This window comes from Ailuropoda melanoleuca, chromosome 11 (genome assembly GCF_002007445.2).
Source record: "Ailuropoda melanoleuca isolate Jingjing chromosome 11, ASM200744v2, whole genome shotgun sequence".
Lineage (NCBI taxonomy): Eukaryota > Metazoa > Chordata > Mammalia > Carnivora > Ursidae > Ailuropoda > Ailuropoda melanoleuca.
In genome coordinates this window covers 25,715,260-25,734,997 of record NC_048228.1, presented here as the reverse complement: position 1 = coordinate 25,734,997, position 19,738 = coordinate 25,715,260, and the positions used below count along the sequence as shown (strand labels likewise).

The 19,738-nt window shown below is 37.9% G+C and overlaps 1 protein-coding gene across 4 annotated transcripts in view; it reads left to right on the top strand.

Annotated features, from left to right (window-relative positions):
- Window positions 1–19,738, top strand: part of ARHGEF38 (Rho guanine nucleotide exchange factor 38) — a 124,682-nt gene that overhangs the window by 84,966 nt on the left and 19,978 nt on the right. For 3 of the 4 annotated variants that reach the window (XM_034671417.1, XM_034671419.1, XM_011231131.3), the window contains exons 6-9: window positions 8,847–9,046; window positions 12,046–12,179; window positions 17,084–17,188; window positions 18,947–19,069. In XM_034671417.1, the coding sequence (XP_034527308.1) occupies window positions 8,847–9,046; window positions 12,046–12,179; window positions 17,084–17,188; window positions 18,947–19,069 (562 nt within the window). The remainder of the gene's footprint in view (window positions 1–8,846; window positions 9,047–12,045; window positions 12,180–17,083; window positions 17,189–18,946; window positions 19,070–19,738) is intronic. The other variant, XM_034671418.1, reaches the window with a different exon arrangement.

Sequence of the window (19,738 nt, the reverse complement as noted above, 5' to 3'; positions counted from 1 at the left end):
ATGCAGTAAGCCAAAAATAGTACGGTATTGTTTTAATTTTCATTAATAATAATCCTGAGCATTTTTCATATATGGTTAACCACTTGTATTTCACGCAAATGAATTGTTTTTTATTGATTACTTTATTGAGATGTTCTTTTCCTAATTGATAGTTGTTCTTTAATTAGCAAGTATATTAACCCTTTTTCTGTCTTATATGATTCCAGCTTCTCATTTGACTTTTAACATTGTTTATGGCTGCTTCTGTTTTTGTTTTTGTCTGTACAGTATTACAGAGCTAATTTTTTTTTAAAGATTTTATTTTTTATTTATTTGAGATAGAACACACATGCGCATGAGCCGGGGGAGGGGCAGAGAGAAAAGCAGACTCCCCACTGAGCAGACAGCCCACTGCAGGACTTAGTCTCCAGATCCTGTGATCATGACCTGAGTGAGCTGAAGGCAGACGCTAAACTGACTGAGCCACACAGGGGCCCCTTACAGATCTAAATTTTAAAATAAATTTATCACTTTTTTTCTACTGTGGCTTTTAGATATTGTGTCCTGCTTAAAAATTCCAAGATTGTTTTATTTTATTTATTTTTTTTTTAAGATTTTATTTATTTATTCGACAGAGATAGAGACAGCCAGCGAGAGAGGGAACACAAGCAGGGGGAGTGGGAGAGGAAGAAGCAGGCTCATAGCAGAAGAGCCTGATGTGGGGCTCGATCCCATAACGCCGGGATCACGCCCTGAGCCGAAGGCAGAGGCTTAACCGCTGTGCCACCCAGGCGCCCCCAAGATTGTTTTAAAGTATAATACTGTTTCCTTCAACTTGTATAGTTTCATTTCTAACATTTAGATCTTTGATCTATATGGAAATTATTTTGGTGTAAAGAATTCATTTTTGTTATTTTCTTCTATATGGCTAGATAATTATCATAACACCTGATACTGAGTAATTCATTTTTTTCTACTGAGTACGAATGTGATATTTACTTAATTTTCATACATACTTGTATTTATTTCTTCATTTTCTATTTTGTGCTACTCTTCTCTCCATATACGTTCCCATATCAAACTGCTTTCATTTCTGCAGCTTTATATTTTAGTATAAGATATAACTATAGTTGACCCTTAAACAACATGGGGGTTGGGGTGCTGACCCCCATGCAATTGAAAAGATGTGTAACTTTTGACTCCCCAAAAACTTTACTACTACCCTACTGTTGACCAGAAGCCTTACTCAGAACATAGTCAATTAACACATATGTTGCGTATGTATTACATACTGTGTTCTTACAATAAAGTAAGCTAGAGAAAAGAAAATGTTATTAAGAAAATCGTAAGTGAGGGGCGCTTGGGTGGCTCAGTTGGTTAAGAGGTCAACCCTTGATTCTGGCTCAGGTCATGGTTTCAGGGTCTTGGGATCCAGCCCCTCGTCGGGCTCTATGCCTAGTGGGGAGTCTGCTTGAGGATTCTTTCTCCTTCTGCCCTTCCCCCCAGAGCGCGTCCTCTCTCTCTCTAAAATAAATAAATATATCTTTAAAAAACAAATAAACAAAAAGAAAATCATAAGGAAGAGAAAATATACTCAGTACTGTATTTATTGAAAAAAAAATCCATATTTAAGTGGACATGCACAGTTCAAATCCGTGTAGTTCAAGGGTCAACTGTAATCTCAGCTCAATACTCTCCTTTTTCCAAATTTTCTTGAATATTCTCACGTTTCCTTTTTTAAAACCTTTGTGTTTTTGTAAAATCATATGTACTGTGGTTTAAAAAACCAGATGGTGGGACACCTGGGTGGCTCAGTCAGCTCAGGTCATGATCTCAGGGTCCTGGGATTCAGCCCCACATTGGGCTCCCGGCTCAGTGAGGAGTCTGCTTCTCCCTCTCCCACTGCTCCTCCCTGCCCCACTCATTCTCTCTCTCTCTCTTTCTGACTCTCAAATAAAGAAAACATTTTTTTAAAAAAATAGTTCTACAGGATTCAAGAAAAATAGCAGTCCCCTCTTCTCTTCCCTACTTCCAAAGGACATAAGCATTTTCATATCTTTTAGCTAATATTTTGGCACTTACCTTCATGAATCTAAAAACATCTATGCTTTTTTTTTAAGTATTATGTTTTGACTTCCCCTGTGGAACACAAGAATTTATCTCTCTCCCTATGCCATCTCCACTACACACACACACACACACACACACACACACACACACACACACACACACACACCATCTCTTCATTTTTCCCAATGGTTACATTGTCATTTGGATTAGAGCAATATCAGGGCTTGACTTCTTATATTTGAGTATATCTGAGTAAATTTCTTTTTGGAACTAAGCCTTGGAATAAACCGATTACTTGTTTTTCTGGGAGTTAAATATTTTATTTATTTTTTTATTTGTTTGTTTATTTTCATTTTCTTAGTTTTCTTTGTTCTAATCATTAATGCCACACTCACAGTCATCTTAAGACAGCAAGATGCATTATGGATGTCATCAATTTCATCTCCCTAAAAAGCCTCTCCCAGAGCCTTTCTGACCTGTTTGGAGCGGGTGACAGGGCACAGCTGTCTTTGAGGAACTTTTGTCATCCTGAAGAATCTCTTTACCTCTTTCCTATTTCTAGTACATCCTTCAATAGTTTCCTATGTTCACCAGGAATGCATGGAAGGTAACATTTTAAGAAATTTTATATCCAAAAACATCTTTATTTTACCCTCACATGTGATTTATAGTTTGATCAAGTACAGAATTCTAAATTAAAAATCTTTCACCTTCAGAATTTAAAGGTAATTCTTAGTCATTTTCTAGCTTTTAGTGTTGCTATAAGAAATTTGAAGCTTTTTCTCATTTCTTCACCATTTGTTTGTACCCATTTCTTCACGTGTTTCTCTGAAGGACTTTAGGGCCTTCTCTGTTCCCAGTAGTCAGAAGTTTCATGAATTCCTAGGTGTGACTCCATTTCATCCATTGTTCTGGGTACTCATTGAGTTCTTTCAACATGCTGACTAATGCCCTGCTCTTGAATTATTTTACTGATGATTTCCTCCCCATATGTGCTCTGTTCTCACCTTCCCGGGACTCTACTTATTTCAATGCTGGATCTTTTAGACCAGTCTTCTAATTTTTTCACATTTCTTCTATCTTCTATCCCTTTATATTTTTGTTCTTTTTTCTGGAAAGTTCCTGAACATTTTCTACAACACTTGTGAGATTTTATTTCTGCTATTATCCTTTTAATTTCCAAGAGCTCTTTCTTAGTTCTCCAAATGATCTCCATTATTTGTAGAGCACCCTAAAAATTAGGCCATTTCTTAAACAGGTTTCCAACCAGTTCTTCTTCTTTTTTTTTTTTTTTAAATTTTATTTTATTATATTGTGTTAATCACCATACAGTACATCCCCAGATTCCTATGTAAAGTTTGATGCTTCATTAGTTGCGTATAACACCCAGTACCATGCAATACGTGCCCTCCCTACTACCCATCACCAGGCTATCCCCTTCCCCCACCCCCTCCCCTCTGAAGTCCTCAGTTTGCCTCTCACAGTCCATAGTCTCTCATGTTTCATTCCCCCCTCTGATTACCCCCCTTTTCTTTATCCCTTTCTTCCCCTACCGATCCTCCTAGTTCTTATGTTCCATAGATGAGAGAAATCATATGATAATTGTCTTTCTCTGCTTGACTTATTTCACTTAGCATTATCTCCTCCAGTGCCGTCCATGTTGCAGCAAATGTTGAGAATTCGTTCTTTCTGATAGCTGAGTAATATTCCATTGTATATATGGACCACAGCTTCTTAATCCAGTCATCTGTTGAAGGGCATCTCGGCTCCTTCCATGATTTGGCTATTGTGGACAATGCAGCTATGAACATTGGGGTGCATATGGCCCTTCTCTTTACTACGTCTGTATCTTTGGGGTAAACACCCAGTAGTGCAATGGCTGGGTCATAGGGTAGTTCAATTTTTAACTTTTTAAGGGACCTCCACACTGTTTTCCAGAGTGGCTGTACCAACTTGCATTCCCACCAACAATGTAGGAGGGATCCCCTTTCTCCACATCCTCTCCAACAATTGTTGTTTCTTGCCTTGTCTATCTTTGCCATTCTAACTGGCGTAAGGTGGTATCTCAGTGTGGTTTTGATTTGAATTTCCCTGATGGCTAATGATTTTGAACATTTTTTCATGTGTCTGTTAGCCATTTGTATGTCTTCATTGGAAAAGTGTCTGTTCATATCTTCTGCCCATTTTATGATTTGTTTATTTGTTTCTCGTGTATTGAGTTTGAGAAGTTCTTTGTAGATCTTGGATACCAGTCCTTTATCTGTGGTGTCCTTTGCAAATATATTCTCCCATTCCGTGGGCTGTCTCTTAGTTTTTTTGACTGTTTCCTTGGCTGTGCAGAAGCTCTTTATCCTGATAAAGTCCCATAAGTTCATTTTATCTTTTATTTCTCTTGCCTTTGGAGATGTGTCGTGAAAAAGGTTGCTCTGGCCGATGTCATAGAAGTTGTTGCCTATGTTCTCCTCTAGAATTTTGATGGATTCCTGTCTCACATTGAGGTCTTTCATCCATTTGGAGTTTATTTTTGTGTATGGTGTGAGAGAGTGGTCAAGTTTCATTCTTTTGCATGTAGCTGTCCAATTTTCCCAGCACCATTTATTGAAGAGACTGTCTTTTTTCCACCGGATGTTTTTTCCTGCTTTATCAAAGATTAGTTGCCCAAAGAGCCGAGGGTCCATTTCTGGGTTCTCTATTCTGTTCCATTGGTCGATGTGTCTGTTTTTGTGCCAGTACCATGCTGTCTTTGTGATCACAGCTTTGTAGTACAGCTCGAAATCCGGCATTGTGATGCCCCCAGCTTTGTTTTTCCTTTTCAACAGTTCCTTGGAGATTCGGGGCCTTTTCTGGTTCCATACAAATTTAAGGACTATTTGTTCCAGTTCTTTGAAAAATGTCCTCGGTATTTTGATCGGGATAGCATTGAAAGTGTAGATTGCTCTGGGTAGTATGGACATTTTAACTATGTTAATTCTTCCAATCCATGAGCATGGAATATTTTTCCATCTTTTTATGTCTTCCTCAATATCTTTCAAAAGTGATCTATAGTTTCTAGCATATAGGTCCTTTACGTCTCTGGTTAAGTTAATTCCAAGGTAACGTATGGTTTTTGGTGTTATTGTAAATGGGATGGATTCCCTAATTTCTCTTTCTTCAGTCTCGTTATTCGTGTATAGAAATGCAACTGATTTCTGGGCATTGATTTTGTATCCAACCAGTTCTTCTTAATCTAATCCCCACCTCCCTCTCTCTCCTTAGGTTCTCAGGGTCTAACTAATGAATCTTTGGAGGAATAATTAAATTATTTCCTCTCCATATTACTGGTTCTCTCTGGTTTGAATCTCTCTGGTAATAAATCAATTACCATTCGTTCATGTTCTTTACATCTTCATTAACAGATTTGTTAATGGTTCTGTATTTATTTTCACAATTTTTTATTTGTGTCAAATCCTGTTTGTTTATTTATGTGTACAGCAATATACAGTTTTTTCTAAAATTGACTTAAGGTGTTTTAAAAGGAGAGTGAATTGAAAATAAATTCAATAACAGTGTACATGGTTTGTGGCTACTGTAAAATTAATATTAAATTTAGGATACTTGTGGTCATAAAACAGAGGAAATTCAAAGTAATGTGATCAATAGTTAAATGATTATTTTTCCTTCCTCTGTTTTCTCCCTCTAATTAAGATATATGGGTGTACCTCAATGTTCTTTGTCCTCCGCCACAGTCTTTACATTGTTTAAATGTCATTTTTATTTTCATTGTGAGACTGTTTTCTTGTATTTGATGCAAAGCTCTTTATAGCAAAACTGGATGCTGCTAAAACAAAGCCAGCTGTGTTTACTTGACTTTGTAAAGTCCTAATAATTCACACTGAGATTAGTGTAGCTACTTATAGTACTAAATACTTGCCAAAGTATTCCTGATAAGACAGAGGAAGATGAAACAGAATTACAAATTAATGACTACCTTAGTTTTTAGCCTAGTGTATATGGAAAATTGTTACTTTGGGTTGGGGATGTATGTGATAATGGGTGCTTGGCTGAGCTGAGTTATATCACATGTAGGACTTGTTTGCCTCTGCAGTTATCAGAACTTAATCTTACTGGAAGGGATTAGATGGGGCAAAGGCCTGGAGTGTCATTATCTTAAAAGACATCCTCTATCTTTTCTACCATATTGCTTGTCTGTGTGATGCAGATACCAGAACATCATTGCTCATCACTTGGGCTGTCCAAAATACACGTCTGAGGACTAAAGTGTCCGGGAGATTTCTCATTTTTGAGAAAGTCTTTTGAAATATTTGCATTTGTGACACTTTTAAGTGAAACAGCAATCATTTATAATTGTTATTATTATCATTTGAAACAGAAAAGAGACAGACTAGAACTCTGATGTCAAAGAGTAATGGAAAAAGAAGTAAGGATAATATGGGGACACAACTGAAGGTAGAGGTTGGTTTTTTGAAAGATCTTAGTAAGGAAGAAAAGAGGCAGCTCAGAGATACAAGTATGTCCTCTAATACATCTGGGGGTATTTTTTGTAATTAAAAATTTGAAATATGCATATAACAACAGACCACGCTAATAAACTATCTTATTAAAATTGAGTTTTCTTTGATTATATTTATATTTTGATGGCATTTTCAGTAATTTTTGGAAGATAAAATAAACTAATATTTGGTGACAAAGGAAACATGTAGAAGAAATTCTGATCATATTCATACAGATAATATGACTTCTCCTGATATTAACCTTCCATATTCTAGACTTGTTTTTATTTAAGGGAATTATTTCTACTGAACTGTCTAAACTATTGTATTGTTGAAGACTGTCTGCTTGAGATATATAAGAAAATGCTGTATTTCATATTCAAATGTTCTGCTTTTGATACACCATCAGGTAGAAAATATATTTTGTTACTTTTTTTAGCATTCATAATAGATTTACATTTTTTTTCTTTTCCCAACCACTTCACCCAGTCTAACCCTCTTGGAAACCAAAACATCTCTCTCTCCTTATCCCCGTTATTCCCTCCTTGCCATTCTGTCTCCTTACATCACCTTTTCCCTTCCTTAAGAGATTTGGTGTAAATGGGTAGAAAGTATGAGATAAATCATATTAAAACAGCTCTTTATTCCCTTGCAGACCTTTAATATTTACTTTGATTTTCCTTTAAAAAAAAATGTTGCCTTTTGGTTTGCTTCTGTCTTTTTCTATTATAGTATCATTGTTTTCTCAGCATGTGATAAAACTCCTCAGTCTGTTGTATTCAGGACCACTGTGCAATGTTTTGGGGAAAAAATTCAATGTAAAATAAAAGCATTACAGAAAATCTGAAACCTATCACTTCAATCTCCAAATATTCATTGAGAAAATACTATATGTCATGCCAGAGACAGAGTGATGACAGAGAAAATGAGCATACACTGGCAAATAGGGAAACAAAACGATTCCAGAGAGTTGATAAGTGCTACGATAAAAATAAAAATGGGGAGATGTGACAGAGGGTGACTGGTGTGTGTGTGTGTGTATATATACACGTGTGAACACACACATGATCGTCAGAGTTTTTTAGTTTCTCATTTATCAAATGAAGAGTTCAATTAGATGGTCTCTGAGGGGTTTTCAGATCTTTTCTGATGATAAACTTCTCTAATCTTGTCCAAAGTTTTTTAGATCCATTTCACCATTCCAATGATGTGGTATGTTATCTAGCTACATTAATATTTAGAAATACTAATTGAAGAATAAAAAAATTCACCTACTAGGATTTGAAAACCATCTATATTCTTAACTACTAAAACAAACAAACAAACAAACAAAAACAAAACTCAAAAATAAAGCCAAATAAGCAAAAATCCTAAAGGAAAATAACTGGGTGTATCTGTCCACCAGAAGGGATTCAAAACACAATTTCTAGCCATGTCCATTTGTAGTGCCTCTTTATTTGCCTCTATGCATAAAAAGGCTTTTAGAAACCACTGACTCCTCACCGAAAAATGAATGACAGTGGATTGGACAATGACATGACCACGCTTCTAGCTTTTTCACTTCTCGTGAACTGCTTGGCTAGTTGGAATGGCTCCAATCTCATCTCAGAAGCTCCTAAAGGAAGAGTCAGGCATGAGAGCTCACTATTGTGTAGTCACTTGAAGATCTGTTGGCTAAAAAGAATTCCGCATGGAAAATTATGGGAAGTCGTGTGATAGCAATGAGTAGTGATAGTGGTGGTATTAATAATTAATTTAGAGAACTGTTGCATTTATTATAAATCTCTTTTGGGGACTGTGGTCGAACCTCTGTAACATTATGAATTCAACTATTCAATCTGGTAAAAGAGAGGAAACAATACTTTCTTTTGACTGTACTTGGCAAGTCATCTTTTTAAATAATGAATTCCTTTTCCTCACTAATAATCACAAAAATACCATCAGGAAAATGCATTTTTCTTGGTTGTCATGGAAAAATGCATTCTGAAATCGTTCCCCACTATTATTATGAATCTTGCTATTTAAAAAAGGTGTAAATGGAGCATGGATGGAAGTCGTGCTTTGAGTCCTTCTTGGACAGATACACTCATGTGTTTTCGTGTCGGTTTTTGCTTAGAAGTAGGGTCTTTCAGCCTGGCTTCTTTCTGTCATCCATTGCTCTTACTTTATTTTTAGAAATTGTGTGCAACGCAATGGAGGAAAAATAAAGGAGAAAAACAGTTTCGGAATTAATCATAAAAATCACAAAAATAAAAAGGAATTAATAAGGCAACTGTCTGAAACTGATATTATTTATCTCTATTGTAGAGGCAAGCCAAACTTACTGGACATGGGCTCTTTGATGATCAAACCAATCCAGCGTGTAATGAAATACCCCCTCTTGCTGTGTGAACTCCGGGGCTCCACCCCTCCCTCTCACCCAGACTTCAGGGCACTGGGAGATGCCTTCACCGCAGTGAAAGAAATTAATGTGAACATCAATGAACTTAAAAGACGGAAAGATCTAGGTAAGAAGAGACACGATGAATTGAGTGTTTTCCGTGATTGGAGTGTTCTGCTTATGCTTCTGAGACTCAGAATATCCAAGTGGTTCTAGCAGTTCCAATGATCACAATCATTTGATATCTAGAGTTAGAGGGTAAGGAGCAGAGTGTAGTTTTGCCTGGCCAGCTGGATTCAGGAGATCATGAGACACCCAAAAAATGACAATTGTTTTAAATCAAGCAGCCCTGTACTTGACCTCTGTTGAACTCCTCATGCCTGGTGACATTGTGAGCTGAAGATACCATAGCACATAGTCCTGCTGTCACTGGTGATATGTGTGGGAAGAAGGAGACATGGGGCATGGCCAGGAAGCTGGAGCAGTGAGAAGCTCGAGCCAAATCAGTGGTGAAACAGGCTCAGCGAATCCACCAAGCTCATCTGGTTCTGGCACATGAAGAATGGAGATTTTGTAGCAATAATTGCTCCATTGAAGGGAGCAAGTATATTTCTTTCCCAAATTATGCAATTATTGTTAGGTATTTGTTAGCCAAGATGTAAAATTCATGTCTGAAGTGGAACGTAGATTTCAAAACAGGAGGCATAATTACATGGTTTCTATCATCCCAGATGTAGTAATGCATTGGGATAGATTGTGTGGGTCTTCTGTCAGTGCGATTTGTATCCATAAGTTCTTAATTGGTTTTGCACTTCTAACCTTAAATCTCAATTCAACACTAAAGCAATGGTAGGACGTGGGAGCTAACTGCTCTAACAACTTCATTTATTTTTATTGTTTTTATTTTCTAAATTTTTATTGGAAAAATAGTATTTGTATTAATAAATTAAAATTATAACGAAGGGCCTAGAGTAAAAAAAATGAAAGTTGTAGAGGAAGAGACACTATAAACAAATTAAAAGACAGTTCATAGGCAAAGGATTACTATCTAGAATATATAATTACTGATATTAAATCAATAATAAAAACATTCTAATATAAAAAAGGTTAATAATAAAGGAAGCAATTAAGACCAGTACATTTTTAAAGGCTAAGCTTCATTTATAATGAGAGAAATGCAAATTAAAATCACAATGACATACCATTCCCATCCTATCAGATTGGCAAAAAGAATTTTAAGGGCTCATGTTAGGTGCTGAATCTCAGTCTGAAGGTGAGAATGTAGTGAGAACCACCACTATGGAGAATAATTTGGCAATATCTAGTAAAGTTGAAGATGCCCACACCTGACACTCAGAAAATCAATTTCTAGATATTTGAGAAACTCTTTCCCATATACTAATAGGCAGGTATACTAGTAACTACTACTGTTCGTAAAGCAAGAAAATAGCTTACATATTTATCCAGATAATAGGAAAACTGTGTATTGGACACTAAGATACCGCGAGAACATAAAAATCAAAATGCATGTGTCAACTGAATAAATCTCAAAAATACAGTGTTGAGTTTTCTAAAAAGTAAATTACAAGTGACAGAAGAATATATATTTGCAATATGGTGCCATTTTTATAAACACTGAAAACATTCAAAATAATACTATGTATTGTACAAATCCATATAAAATACAGGTGTAAAAATAGATACAGATATAGTCAACCCCATTCTGTAGGATCATAATTCCCTCTAAGGGACCAAAGATGGGGATCAGAGAAACTTCAACTGATTATGTTTATAAAGATAAGCAAGGAGAAAATGTTAGAATTTGACAAGACTGAAAGAAAATTGTTATATTATTCTTTTTACTTTTCTGTTTGCTTAAACTCTTTCACAGTATTAAAGTGGAAAAATTTTCCACTCCCATGATTACAGTTTGCATAGCTGACATTTCATAGGTTTTCTTTAGAGTTACTATGTCTTTTTTTTTTTTCTATTTTCTTTCTTCTTTCTCTTCTCCTTCTCTCCATCTTTCCTGAACATGTGTGGCACTACAGTCTGCTGGGGGTGGTTTTTAAACTTAATTACATATCATGAACACTCTCTCAGGTAATATTGGCTTTCTTTTCAATGGTTCCCTACTATTCTATTTCTGAATGTGTCATAATTTAGTTAACTATTCCTCTATGGATTAAGTTTTTGATTGTTTCCAATATTGTGCTATTGGGAAAAAATGCTGTATCAAACAAAACTTTGTTATGCTTATTATGGAAAGCTGATTCTCTCCACGGACTTCCAGGTCACAGACTATACATTTAGAAGATTCTGCCCAATTTTTCTCCACAAAAACTGTATGGGTTGAAACCTCATCAACAATGTGTAAGATTGCCCATCTCCTGGCACGCTTACCAAAACTGAATGTTAGAAACGTTTAACACTTTGAATATTTTTTTTTAAAGATTTTATTTATTTATTCGACAGAGATAGAGACAGCCAGCGAGAGAGGGAACACAAGCAGGGGGAGTGGGAGAGGAGGAAGCAGGCTCATAGCAGAGGAGCCTGACGTGGGGCTCGATCCCGGAACGCCGGGATCACGCCCTGAGCCGAAGGCAGACGCTTAACCGCTGTGCCACCCAGGCGCCCCAACACTTTGAACAATATAAGAGGTGTAAACGATCTTAAAGATAAAAAGGTAAAGCTCAGAGCGGTGACTCAACTTACTCCAAATGTCTCAGCTAGTGGACAGCCCCTCTAGGGTCTGAGGTCTCCTTATGCTGGGTGCAGTTCCCTTAGCGAGGTCTTGATGCTTCATTCTAGAGACCAAAGATAACAAATGTATTATCTGAGAAGAGAGAGAGTTTTTCTCCAGTGTCAGACATTTCTTTAATGTGGAAGGTAAATGGACCTTGAGCTTTGAGGAGCTCAAGCCCCTGGACAGTTGAGTTTCTGATCAGTGGGTTGGGCAGCTGGGCTTATGCCTGGGCAGTGGGGCCAGAACATACTGCACCTGCATCAGAGGGTCAAAAACCACATAGATTTCTATCTTAAATATGGATCTTGAATTCTTTGGATGAAACACACACTTTCTATATTGCATGTGTTCAGAGATATGATTGTATTCTTCCATTTCAGTTCTAAAATACAAGAAGAATGATGAGGATGAATCACTTAAAGATAAATTGTCTAAACTAAACATTCATTCAATTAGCAAGAAATCAAAAAGAGTGACAAATCATCTAAAGATTCTGACCAGAGGAGAACCACAGGTAATTTTTCTTCTCCGGCCATATACATCCTCCTGGGGCATATGAGTGCTGATACTTTCGTGAGGGTTTGGTTGGTTGTTATCAGAGCTGTTTCTAGAACACTGAGAATTCAAGGTCATTGCCTGATGCTGATCCTTTCTTTCTCCCTCTTTTGGGGGGAATGGAGTGTGGGTGGTTTTGACACTATTTTAACTGTGGTGCTTCTACTCAGGAAGCAAAGGAAAGAACAGGACACGAGGACAGGGGTCAACATGGGATGCCCCAGAAGTCCTAATTCTCACCGTCAACCAGCACATAATCTCACCCAAGGCAATGTCCTTCTTTCATCCCTATCATATCTCTGCTTTTTAAAAACCTCAATTTCTTTTCAGGTTCCCTTAATGTTCATCTTATCTTTATTTCACCGATCTAAAAAAAGAAAGGGGGGGGGTTAGGTGCGGACCTTAGTGTGATTTTTTTCCTACCTCTATCCTCTTCCTCTCTCCCCACCCCCCATGCACATTATATTACTGGGTAATTGTTTTGTGTCAGCTGTTTAGCCTGCTTTGAACCACTTTCATCTCAACCCCCAATAAATAATGGATGGACTAGCAAAGGCTCTCAAACTTTAATGTGTGGAATAATTACCTGAGGAGCTTGCCAAAAGATTCCAGGGCTCTACCTGGTTCAAGGGTGCAACCTAGCGGTCTGTATTTTTACAAAACTCCAGGTGTTTTGAAGCTAAATGACCTTGAAGTAAGTGACAAATGGAACACACTTTGAGAATCACAAGATAGAAAGTTCACAGCCTAGAGACAGTAATTCAGTGGGCTTCTAACCAAAAGCAAGTAGGACAGTTCTTAAGATACTATATAGTACTTTTTTTTCTTCTCATTTGCCTGATTTCATCCCTTATTATGTTAACATCTCTCAGGTTTATTAGTTTGAACTAGAGGCAACTGCGTGGTAGTTCAGCATTGGTTTTAGTTGACTTGTCCTATCTACTTCACTCTTCAGCTGCCAGGGTCTTTTTCCTTTCTCCAGTAAGCCTTTGCAGCTTTCTGTCCCTAAGATAGTACTGGCCTCTTCCTCTTCTGAATGCCTGACAAGCTGGCTGAGTGTTTTCCAATCTTCGCACCATGAACATCTGCCAGAGTCAGCAGAGGGCAGAAAGTAAGGGCAACGTCCATGAAGTTATCCCGATCTGGATTAGAACGTCACTTCTGCCACTTAATCAGTATTTGCCTTTGGGCACAAAGCTTAACTCCAAGGGAGTCATCAAGATTACACTAGGACCTACCACATGGAGGGCTTGTGAGGATGAAATGAGGTGATGCATATGAAGAAAGTACCTAACACAGACAGGAAGCACTCAGTACGCATTGGCTACCATCACCATCACCACCAGCAGCAGCATTTCATATCACTACAGTGTATTACTGTTTACTACCTTTTAACATACAGACTTCCTACTTCTCACGTAGATACAAACTCCTTTATGCATTGCGTATTAGTCGGGTTTTTTACTTTCTGTATTTTATGATGTTTGACATCTTGAAAAAGCTGCAGGCCCTGAGAGATGCCCCTCCCAGGACTAATCCATTCTTAGAGAAATCAAAGGGCTCTGCTGGGATCACTTCCTTCATATGCAAACCAAGCAATCATGAGTCTATAGCCCCAAACACCTTCTAATCTGTCACACACCAAGCCAGTATTCCTCTGCCTTAAATCATCCTAGGGCCTGGTCCCAGACAGAAAAGACCACCACAAAAGCCCAAAGCCCATGGGAATTACCCAAACTGGCCAATCCTAAACTATTTATCCTGACCCAGCTACTACTATAGGGTTGCCCACAAAAACCACAATAAAGGCTCTGGTCTTGATTTTGCCCCTGCTCCTCTCTGCCCCCTGACCAAAACCTTGTGATTGTCCTGTGGCCCTATATGGCATGCAGTGACCTCCTCTTTAGGACTTGTCACTATAATCAACTTCTTCCAAGCCCTGTTTTTGTCTCCTCTTGTGGCTGCACCTACTTTACCATTCCATATCCAGTACGGACATTCTTAGAATCCATGGCACGTTATCATTCTAGTTAATGCCTCTTTATGGTCTTCTAGGGGCTCACTGGGTCCACTGCATGCAGGAAATAACTCCAGGCCCCTCTCCCAATGCAAAACTATAATGTGAGAAGTTTGGGACATTATGGTGTATGGTCATAGATCAGGGAAAGGAAAATCAAGACATTTGAAGTAAAAGCAACAGTCCTAAAACTGGATTGGGAATTCAATTTGAGAAGAGACTGCAGCCTCCATAGGCATGTGTAAATGTCATGCACACAATTCGCCCCTGCTCTTCAGGTTGTTGCTTCTGACTTAAGACAATTCTATTGAGGAACAATAGCAGGTCTTAATTCTGAGCAAGTTTTTGTAGAAGCCGTTACATTCTTTAACATATTTATCATCGGCTTCTGATATTTTCCAATTGTGAACTAAAAGTGAATTGTAGGTAAAGTGGCCTTAAAGGATATTAATTAGATTTTCCCCTTAATCTTTTGAGAAGATGTCCTGTCAGCAATGAAGCATTTCACTGTTAATCAGAAAATCAGCTGCATAGGCCGAACTGCAGAAGAGATAAATCTCAAATCAGTCAATTTTGCACTTGTCAGCAGCTCAAGTGAAATATTTGGTGGAGTTAGGGTATAAAACTATTACCCAGGAGGAAGATTCCATTCAATTCATCACACATGTATTGAACTCTATGCACCAGACACTGTGTTAGAGATCAGGAATACAAAGAAATTCTGAATTCAGACTCCTTGGGTGTGAATACCTACTAATATGGGTAAATATCTTTAATTTTCTATATTATTTAGGGTAAAGGCCAAGCTCCTTTCACAAAGAGACTCCAAAACAAAGTAGCTTAGGCTGGATAGTCATTTATTTCTCTTTCCTATAATAGTCTAAGATGTGAGTCCAGACGGGCTCTGCTGCACAAAATTCTTTAGGAACTCGGCTGTCTCCAATTTTGTGCTGTGCTGTCCCCCAAACATTCTGTCTCCATCTGCTGGGTTGAAGTTGGGTCACTGCTGTGTCTTCAGTATTGTCCCAAGGACAATGTTGTAAGGCCAAAATTCAGAAGTGAAATATATCACTTAACTAACATCTATTCACCCAAACAAGTTATGAGGGCAGAACGAGCTGCTGCCGGGGAGACTGGAAAAGGCAGTCTCCAGCAGGGCAGCCATGTGCCCAGCTTAAACCAGAGGTGCAAAGCTTGTCAGTGAAAGTATGACAGGCAGAACAGCAGCTATCTCTGCCACAGCTCCCAAGCTTCTGTTTCTTTATCTCTAAAATGGGATTAACTGTGGCACTTATGCCAGAGAGTTTTTAAAAATTAAAATGAGAAAAGCAGGTTTTAGCACTGTGTCTGGAACATAGTTTAGTGTTTAATAAATGTTAGCTATTATTATTATTAAGACAAAAAATACTTAATCTCAAATGCTTGCCATTTATCAGTGGATAGAATCACTTAAATAATTAACTAGTGTTGTGAAAGCACAGGGGGACCAATTAATTTTCTACGGTGAAAAGAATAGGAATTCAAGAGAGGTTTCACAGAAGGGGTGACAGTTGAGTCCTTAAAAAAATTAAACAGAATTTTGCAAGGCAAAAAAAGGGACAGCAGCATATTCCAGCAAAATAAAGCAGCACAAGAAAGGCTTGGCTATAGGAACGTGGAACTGCACAATATTTCTCATACTCAGATCCTTGAATCTCTTATTTTAGAATCATCTGGATCCCCGCCAAGATACACAAAATTATAAAATAGCTGGTGATGGGTCCTTGAAAACTGCATTTAAAATAATCTGCCCCAGCATATTGTTCTATACATCAAACTAGATTAGAGCAGAGAGACCCTAAGGCAGACGATATTGAATGTTATGTGAATTACAAGGAACTAGGCTACCTATTTAATCAAAAGCTTTTTAGATAAACAATATTAAGGCGTTTAAAAATAAAATAAATTATGACCATTTTCTGTGCATTCAGTTTTAAGGTCAACCATCCCCCCCCCAAGGTCAACCACCTTAAATTAACAAACCTATAAACTATGAACAGAGCGCAGCTATGGTCACTACCCAGTACCAAACTGAAGAATGCCCACCAGGCGCCACAAATCATTTTCAGGCTCACACAGATTTTGCCAGCATGAAGCTGGTCCTGCTCTTTGGTCACCATTTGGATAGCCAAGAAGTACTTCTCACCATTAATAATAATAATTATGGTCTCATCAATAAAATAAAACATCAAAAAATAACTTGAACACATGTGACCACTGCCTTAACTCTGCCGAGTTTTCCCCACAGAAGGACTCTTCTGGCCAAGATCATACTCAACCTTTCAAATTTGAGTTGGTAAAGAATTACTGCATTTCTTTAGCCAAGAAGCTAAGTTTCTTTTCTAAATAACTACTGTGAACTTAACTGGGATGAGTCATAGCAACACAACAGTAAGTTCCAGTCAAGGGATGAAATGTGTATCTTATTTTAATTTTGATTTTTTTATTGTATTAATTATTTTATGAACCCACAAATGGGGCATAATTTCAGAGTATGTATATAACATATGCCATTAGCAGCCGCAAAGGAAAGTTGCCCCTCCTGCAGCTACCATCACACAGGCGGCGCTCCGTGAAAGCTGGACCACGGATTAACCCGCAGCAGCGGCTTCGCTACACTAACCGAAGTTTCGCCATGTGCTCGGACACAGCAAGCACTGCGCTAAGGTGGTCAGCATGACATGGAAGGTTGTCATCTCAACAAGGAGCCTCTTTGGCATGTGCTGGACTAATACAGCCTGTGACATTTCTTTAAAGCACCAGATTTATTCGAGTTATAAAACTAAATAATTTCATCTCCACTATAGGTGAAAGACAATACCTTTAATAGAGAAGAAAAGATGTTTAGATCTTTAGAAAAGACAGTGAGGCATTGCGTGAAGAACATTTCACTCTGTCTTCAACATATCCAGGTAGGTAAGACACAACCGTTTCCAGTGTTTCTAGGAGAAGGTATTGATGTCCATGGTTATTCTGAAGAGTGAATGTGAATGTTCATTCATTTATGTGATGGAATTTATATGATAAAAGTCATTGACATTATATCAAGTTTGGGAGGCTGCCGCTGAGGGAAGCCAGTATAAAGATGTAGATTTTGTTCTTTGTTCCCTTATCTGTTCCCTCCTTCTCCCAATTCAAGTCACCACACTGTGGGACATTAGCTCACGTGATTGCCACGTGGTGTTGGACCATCAGCACGCTTTCCTTATAATAGAGATGAGTTCATTAATGCAAAATTGATTTGGCAGAAATTTTATTTGTTGAATTATACTAACATATCCCTTTCTAGTACTTAAAACACATATTTGCACATTTAAAAGTGGGACTGAAAGAAAAAACAAAATCAAAGGGGGACATAAAATGAAATTAGAGGGGGACTAAAGAGCAAAAAGAGCATAACATAAAGGCCGTGTAAAAACCACAGAACCCCACATGCAGATCTCAAATTTAGCTGGAATCTCTGAGAAGCCAACTTAAAAAAGGACATACGATCACACAACACTATATGAACAGAGCACCTCTATTTATTTTATAACTGGTATTTCGTAATGCCTCCTTTGGAGTTCTGAATGAAATTCACAGGTAATTTCTGTAGGTAGGTAGGTCGACATAAAACAAAATCAATGTCAAGGAAAATAAATTCTGACAAAATAATAAGAACTACAATATGCAAATACTCCCAGACAACCGTAGTAGAAGACAAAAGCACTCCCACTAATTTCCAATCCCCCAGAAAGTTTTCCTGCCCTCGTTGAGAATCACTGACTTCATCAAACCAACTGAAGTGCAGTACAATTATAATGAGTAGAGAAAGAATGGTCTCATAAAGAAGACATAGTGTCCTCAACAACATCTTGATAATGGTCATGACTGGGAGACACAGACAAGCAGTAGAATTCCATGTAACTCAGTTAACACATGACGCCCTTCCCATTTTACAGTTTTTATCTTGGATATCTGTTTTTGGAAGCAGATGTTTGCATGCATAGGTAAATTCTTATACCAACAGAGGATTAGGTTAACAGGCATGATGATTTGGAGAAAAGGTTCTATGTTATGTAACCAACAAGCCACATTCTTTTCTCACTTATTAACTGATGCAAAGCCTGATTTTACAATCAGCTTTGCTAATCTCTTCCTAAAGCTCTGCTTTCTGTGAAAAGAAAACCGAAACTTAGTTGTAAGAGCCAGAGATCAGTGGGAACTCTGTCCTTCATAGACATTTCATGAAGCGAATGCATCTTGGGAATATCTACAGGAAAGTCTTCTATTTCCACTGACCAATTCAATTGGTCTTTTACAAAGAGCAGTAAATTCACTAAGGAAAACTGAAGACATAAATCAAAAAGGAGCGATTTCTAAAATAAGGGCTTCAGTTAAGAACTGAATGCTGAAGAATGGCCAATGAGGGAACTTAAGTTGGAGTCCCACTTAATAAAGAAGGTGTCATGCAGAGCAGTAGGAGAAAGCGACAGGGGGAAAGTAAGAAAATAGATTGTTGTAAGTAACCTCGTTGTGCAGAGTATTCATGACTTTTTTCCTTCCTTTTTTTTGTTTTCTCTCTCAGTGGTAATGGGGGGTTATGATGATGAAGTACACACCTGGGATACATTTAATTGTACGGAACTTCAGAACTTTGCCCATTTTGTGACTTTGTTCGTGGGTTTCAGGAGGCCATGCCCTTAGCGCTGCAGAGTGTGATGGAGCTCCAGGAGATCTCATGCAACAAAGATAAGGAGGAGAGGAGCCATTCGGAGGCCCCAAGTAATGCCCCAAAGCCCTGTGGTGACTTTGTAAGTTATTTATAGTCACAGATAAATTAGAAAGTAGGGTTAAAAGAAAAGCTGCTTTTTATTTGTTTTTCTGGAGTTAGAAATAAAACATGCACTAAAGCAAATACGAATATCAAAATCAGTAGGTTTAAACAGGCAGGGTTTTTTTTATTATTATTAACTATTTTAAAGTGGTATTAGTGAAGATTTTTTACTCTGATAAAAACTCAAGAGGGTCCCAGACCTTAGGAGTAGTCAGTGTCTGTGTAGCTTTTATTTTATTTATTTTTTTAAGATTTTATTTATTTATTTGACAGAGAGGGAGAGCACAAGCAGGGGTAATGGCAGGCAGAGGGAGAAGCAGAATCCCTGCTGAGCAAGGAGTCCTACGCAGGGCTTGATCCCAGGACCTGGGATCATGATCCGAGCTGAAGACAGATGCTCAATGGAATCACCCAGGCACCCCTGTGTAGCTTTTAAAATCAACATTTAGTATAAGTCTGCATGTGATAGATCACAGATTTATCAAGTTGGCAAGCTGTGATTTTCCTAACGGAGTCTCTGGAAAAGTCCAGAATCCTGACAGGAGGACCGAAGATACTCTCTGAAGACATGACTTTTATTAACACATTATATACTGGAAAGTAAAGCCTTCTTATTGAGAAAGGGCTTTTAACCTATGAGTCATAT